Source organism: Chiloscyllium punctatum, chromosome 17 (genome assembly GCF_047496795.1).
Source record: "Chiloscyllium punctatum isolate Juve2018m chromosome 17, sChiPun1.3, whole genome shotgun sequence".
NCBI classification, from domain to species: domain Eukaryota; kingdom Metazoa; phylum Chordata; class Chondrichthyes; order Orectolobiformes; family Hemiscylliidae; genus Chiloscyllium; species Chiloscyllium punctatum.
This window is the reverse complement of record NC_092755.1, coordinates 9,166,040-9,172,039: the sequence shown is the minus strand read 5'-3', so window position 1 is coordinate 9,172,039 and position 6,000 is coordinate 9,166,040. Positions and strand designations below refer to the sequence as shown.

The 6,000-nt window shown below is 45.1% G+C and overlaps 1 protein-coding gene across 3 annotated transcripts in view; it reads left to right on the top strand.

Moving 5' to 3' along the window:
• The first annotated feature begins 386 nt into the window (after nucleotides 1–386).
• The window catches only part of LOC140487735 (uncharacterized), a 74,718-nt gene continuing 69,104 nt past the window's right edge, over nucleotides 387–6,000 (top strand). For all 3 annotated transcript variants that reach the window (XR_011962915.1, XM_072586981.1, XM_072586980.1), the window contains exons 1-2: nucleotides 387–565; nucleotides 1,519–1,634. Coding sequence is in view for 2 of the 3 variants with exons in the window: in XM_072586981.1 (XP_072443082.1) it covers nucleotides 1,570–1,634 (65 nt within the window). In the remaining variant the exon portion in view is untranslated. The remainder of the gene's footprint in view (nucleotides 566–1,518; nucleotides 1,635–6,000) is intronic.

Genomic DNA, 6,000 nt, shown 5'->3' with positions numbered 1-6,000 from the left:
CATGAATCAATGTGAGATTTTTAAGAAATAGTTGAGTTGTCAATCTGATAACGTGCATTAGGGAGATTTAAACAATCCTGAGATAAACACATGGGTGATTTTGCAATCGTGTAGCAGGACGAGCTGAGAATAATTCACAGGTCGGTTTACACAACTCGAGTAAGAAATTTACTTTCAAACTCCGAGAACGATTGGTAATTGACGTACCTGGCAAGCGTGGTTAAATTGGACCGAACAATCTATTTGCATATGAAGAATCTGAATGACTGCAAGTCGACAGAGCAATTGTTAATGACCCATGATCCTGTGCAGACATGAATATTCTCTCTAAACTCACTGATAACCTCAGACGCATGCGCAGTGTGGTTGCTATGGACAGCATGCGCAGTGTACGGACACAGAAAGAGACATGGAGCTGCTTTTTCCGGCAGCGGCTGCGATCAGCTTCATGAGAGCGGCGCTCAGAGCCGGTGTGTGGGACCCTCGCTGGGAGAAAGGAGCGGAGAGAATTCACAAGTCCTCGATACAGGTTAAAAACAACTCGAAAAAGACCCTCCAGACCCGGGTAAGGAGGTGCCGGTCTCTGATCAGGGAAGGGGCCCAGAGTCACGGCCGCCATTTGTTTGAGGGAAGTGGGAGCTCGGGCCTGAGGGCCGCCATCTTGAGAAGGTCAAGGTGTAAGAGGGCGGGGCTCTCGGGGTCTGTAGAACAATCAGAGGAAAGGGAAGACCCATTGTTATTGATTAATTCCACGAGCACAGCTTCACTGGGCGGTCCTGCAGGAATATCCTCTCTCAGTCCTGCTGGGATGTTTCACCCAATCAGAACCAGCAGCTCTCCTCCTCTCTCAGCTCCCCTTCTGTCCTTCCTGCAGCATCTGTCCCCTGGAACATTGAGCTGCCTGTCCTGTCCCTCCCTCACCTGTTGTTCTGTAATACCTGTAATATCCCAGTCCCATCTTAAATTACTTCACTAAAGACATGAATGCACCCGATGGATTTTTCTTAACATCAGCAATTGTTTAATACTCACTCACAGGTTTTTAATTACATCGTTTTTGAAGCATTTACTTCACATTCAATCATTTGGAATGGTGGGATTTGAACCTGTGTCAAGAGAACACTTGCTGAGTTTCTGGATAAATTGTCACACAATAATGCCACTAGGCCACCACTTCGCCTGCTCACAGTTTGTATATCGCGGTGCAACATGAATCAAAACGCTTTCTTCCTGCACAATTATTTGACCCGGCACTCTGGTGATGTGACTCAGTATCTTTCCATGTGGTATCCCTTACTGTGTGAGTCTAATTGCTGCCTCTCTCAGCGTCTATCACTCATGAATCTACTCCAGATCATGAGCCAACAGAATTCTCCACTCCAGAGAGATGAGGCAGTACAGGTCAGGAATGGAGACTGGGATTTTCCAGATCTCTGTGGGCTCAGTGCCTTTCTATATGTGTAACCCTCAAAGCATCAGTCTAATTTCCCATTCTGCCTATTTCTTTGTCTTCTACAGGAACTCATGGAGTTCCTGACTCAATAGACTTGCCAACTGCTGGTTGGGGCGATGGTTGGTCAGCCAGAAAGACAAAGTCAGGGAGGTCGGGAGTCTTCAATAAACCCTGCTGCCAGGTAAGATCATTCCAGTGCACAGAGCAGAAAGTAATAAGGGGGATCCAAACATCAGCTAACAAGACGTGACATAGAGAAAGTGCTGGAGGGGGAGCACAGTACAGACACACCCCAGGCTCAATCACCACGCCTGCTGCAAATTTTGTTGTAATGAGACAGCATCGGGAGTTCCCAGTTATCAGTCCAGGCCTGTGCTTTCTTAGGGAGCATCAGAACAATTGAGGGGAAAGCAGGCCTCCCACAGAGGGTGGTAATGCTGCCAGGGATCTTTCTGTTCCCTATTCCCTCTCCAACACTGTATCTATGGCTTGTATTGAGGACCAGTGTCTTCAATCATTCTAACTCCTATAACAGTTCCTCTCTCTGTCATCTCCTCCCCTCTCACCAATTATTTCACATATTTGAAACCTCTAGTCCAGATGACCATCCGTATCGCTGTAACTTGCTTCAGTCTCTACAACATGCCTTGTCTCGATAGTCTCCTCCTCCAATAACTGGAGATATAGGGTCTGTTTCTGTGTGGTATGACTCTTCGGCTGAGGTTTCTTAAATGGAATGAGTCGGGTTTGCCTGTGTTTGCCTCATATCCCTTCAAACCTTCTCCTCTCCATGTACCTGCCCGAGTAGCTTTTCCATGTTGTAATTGTACTTGTTTTTACCATTTCCTCTGGCAGTCCATTCCATCTATGCACCATCGTCTGTGGATAATGTTGCCCCTCAGCTCCCTCTTTAAATCCTTGCTCTGTCACCTCACGTTTATGCCTCTAGCTTTGCACTCACCTACTCTTGGAAATTCACCTTACTTAGACTCTACATGGTTGCGTAAACCTTTATAAGGTCACCCCGTGGCCTCCTCTGCCCAGGAAAAATATTGACGACAATGTTAACAATATCTCCAACTCATGTACTCAATGCTCTGACCAATGAAGGCAAGTGTGCCAATTGCCCCTTTCAACACCCTGTCACCCTGTGATGCCAGTCCAAGGAACAATGTAACTGCACCCCTTGGTCTCTCTCTTTTCTACAACACCGTTCAGGGCCCAACCATTAACCGTGTTAGTCCTCCCTGGTTTGTCTGAACTAAATCCAACACCTGAATTAAACTCCATCTTTCATTCCTTGACCTACTGGGCCAGTTGATTACCATCCCCTTCGATAACTATATTCCCTGCCCACTCTTCCATTAATCTTGGTATTCACAAACATACTAACAGGGACTCCTATATTTTCACTCAAATTGTTTTTGTAAATGGTGCACAACAGTGGTCCCAGCACCAATCCTTACAGCACACTGCTGTTCAGAGGTCTCCAGTCTGAACAACAACCCTCTCCCACCACCCTCTGTCTCCCACTGTCATCCCATTTTGTATCCAGTTGGTTAGCTCTCCCTGATCCCTTGTGATCTACCCTTACTAACCAATGTATCATGCTGCACCCTGAACAAGGGTTTGCTGAAGCCAGAAACAACGTCTGTTGCTCTGCCTTCGTCTATCTTTTTGGTCACATCTTGAGCAAACTGCAGTCAAGTTTGTGAGACACGTTTTCCCATGCACAAAGCCATGCTGGCTGTCCGTAATCAGGCCTTATCTTTCCTAATGCATGTAAGGCCTACCTCTCAGAATGACCTCCAACAACTGACACACCCTGATATCTCGCTCATCAGTCTTTAGTTCCCTGGCTTTCTCTTGCAGCCTTTCTTAATTGATGACACAACATTATAATCATAGTCAGAGTCATACTGCACTGTTCAGTTAACGTTAACCATACTCTAAAACGGATCTCATCCCACCTGCCTGTTCCTGGATCAATTCCCTTCAAACCTTTCCTATTCCGGTACTAATCCAAATGTCTTTTAAACATTGTAATTGTCCCCATGTTCACTCCTTCCTTGGGAAGTTCATTTCACACACAACCCATCCTCCGTGAAACAATGTGCCTCTCGTGTCTTTGTTTTATTTGTCTTTCCTCTAAACTTAAAAATGTAGTGCCTTGTCTTGAAACTCCCTTGTCCATGGGAAAAGACAACTCTCATTAACTCTATCTATCCCCCTCATGATTTTATAAACTTCTATGAGGTCATCCGTCAACATTCAGGTTTCAGTGAAAAATACCAACCTATTCAGCCTTTCTTTATACTGAAGCCTTTCGTACCCAGCCACATCCCAGTAAATCTCCTCCCAACCCTTTCCAGCTTAATAATATCCTTCCTATAACTGGGCGACCAGAACTGGACACAGTATTCCAGAAGAGGACTCACCAATGGCCTGTATAATCTCAATGCGACTTCCCAACTCCTATATCCAAAGGACTGAGCAATGAAAGCAAGTGAGGCAAGCACCTTTTTTAAAACTATCATGTTGCAAACTTCAAAGAATTATGTAGCTGAACCCTGAGGTCCCTCTGTTCTACAACACTAACGTAGGTCTTGCCATTAATTGTATAAGTCCTGCCCGTGTTGTTGTTCCAAATGCATTACCTCGCATTTATTCAGATTGAGTTCCATCTGCAGTTTTTCAGCCATTCACACATTTCATCAGGATCCCTTTGTAATCTCAGAAAACCTTCTTCACTGTCCACAATGCCACCCTCCAGTCTACCTGCCTATCACACATAGCACTCTATGGTACAAATATCTCTACTAGGGGGCCTACAATTTCCTCAGCAGCTTCCCACAATGTCCTGAGATCCACTTGATCAGGTCCTGAGCATTTATCTACCTTTGTGTTTTAAAACCTCCAGCACCTCCTTTTCTATAATGTGGACTCATTTCAAGACATTGAGTCATAGAGATGTACAGCACAGACACAGGCCCTTCGGACCAACTCCTGCATGATGTTTCTAGTCACATTTGCCACAATTTTGCCAATATCCCTCTGAACCTTTGCTATTCATACACCCATCCACATGCCTTTTAAATGTATTTCTATCAGCCTCCACTATTTGTTCTGGCAGCTTATTCCATCCACTCAGCGGGAGCCAGTTGTCCTTTAGATCCCTTTGAAAAGTTTCCCTCGCCTGGGGAAATTACCTTGTCTATTGACCCTGTCGATGACCATCATGATTTTAAACACCCTTTTATCGGTTAACTCCTCAGCCTCCCATGTTCAAGTGAAAACAGCCCCAGACTATTCAGGCTTTTCCCTGAAGCACAAACCCTCCAACCCTGGCAAGATCTTTGGTCATTTCTTCTGAACCTTCTCATGTTCCACGGCATCCTTCCGATGGCATTGAGACCAGAATTGCACACAGTATTCCAATAGTAGTCAGGACAAACACTGTTTAGTTCCCTGAGCGCCCCAGTCTTTATCCACAGTAAGTTCCAAAGTGAAATATTTGTTTCGGATCTTGTAGTTTCACACATCGTTGCCTTCATTGATCATTAAGGAGACCGGGTTTATCCCGAGCTCTTCTTTTGCTCTTAATACACTTGTAGAGTCTCTTTGGATTCTCCTTAACTTTCTCTGCCTCGTGTCCCCTTTTTACATTCCTGATTTCCATCCTAAGTGTATTTCTACAGCCCCGATGCTCCTGAAGGGATTCCCTGGAGTCAGCCAGTTATATCTGACATGTGACCCCTTTTTTCTTGACCACAGCCTCGAAACTCAGCCAGTGTTTCCTAATTCAGTCAGCATTGAGCTGCACACTAACAGGAACACGCTGGCGCTGAACTCTCCTTTCATCTCGGTTTTAAAATATTCCTACTTGCCAGACTTCCCTTTACCTGCAAATAGCCTCCCCGGATCTACTTTTAAAAATCATGTCTAATGCTATCTTGCTCCATTGAATAACTTTAACTTGTGGACCAGGCCTGTCCTTTTCCATCGCTATTTTCAAACTAATACAATTGTGGTAACTTTCCAAAGTGCTCCCCCACTAACACCTCAGTCCCGTTCCCTACCTTGTTTCCCAAGGGGAGGTCAAGTTTAGCCCCATTCTCCAGTTGGGCCATTTACATAATGACTGGGAGTTTTCAGAACTTAACAAATACCTTCCATCTAAATGCTTAACTTAGTAACAATCCCAGTCCAGGTTTGGAACGGTTAAGATCCCCTATCATTACAACCCTATTATTCTAAGAGATATCTGAAATCTCCTGACATATTTGCTCCTCCATCTCCCATTGCCTATCGCTGTAGTCCGACCGTAGAAAACTAATGGCCAATTTTTATTTCTCAGTTCCACTAATATCGTTTAACTGGGCGATCCGACATGAATCCTCCCTCTAGGTACTGCTGGGATGTTTCCCCCAATCAAACCCACCAGCTCTCCTCCTGTTCTATCATTCCTGTAGTATCTGTCTCCGGAACATTGAGCTGCTGCTCCTGTTGCTCCCTCAGCTGTGTTTCTGTAATATCTATGGGATCCC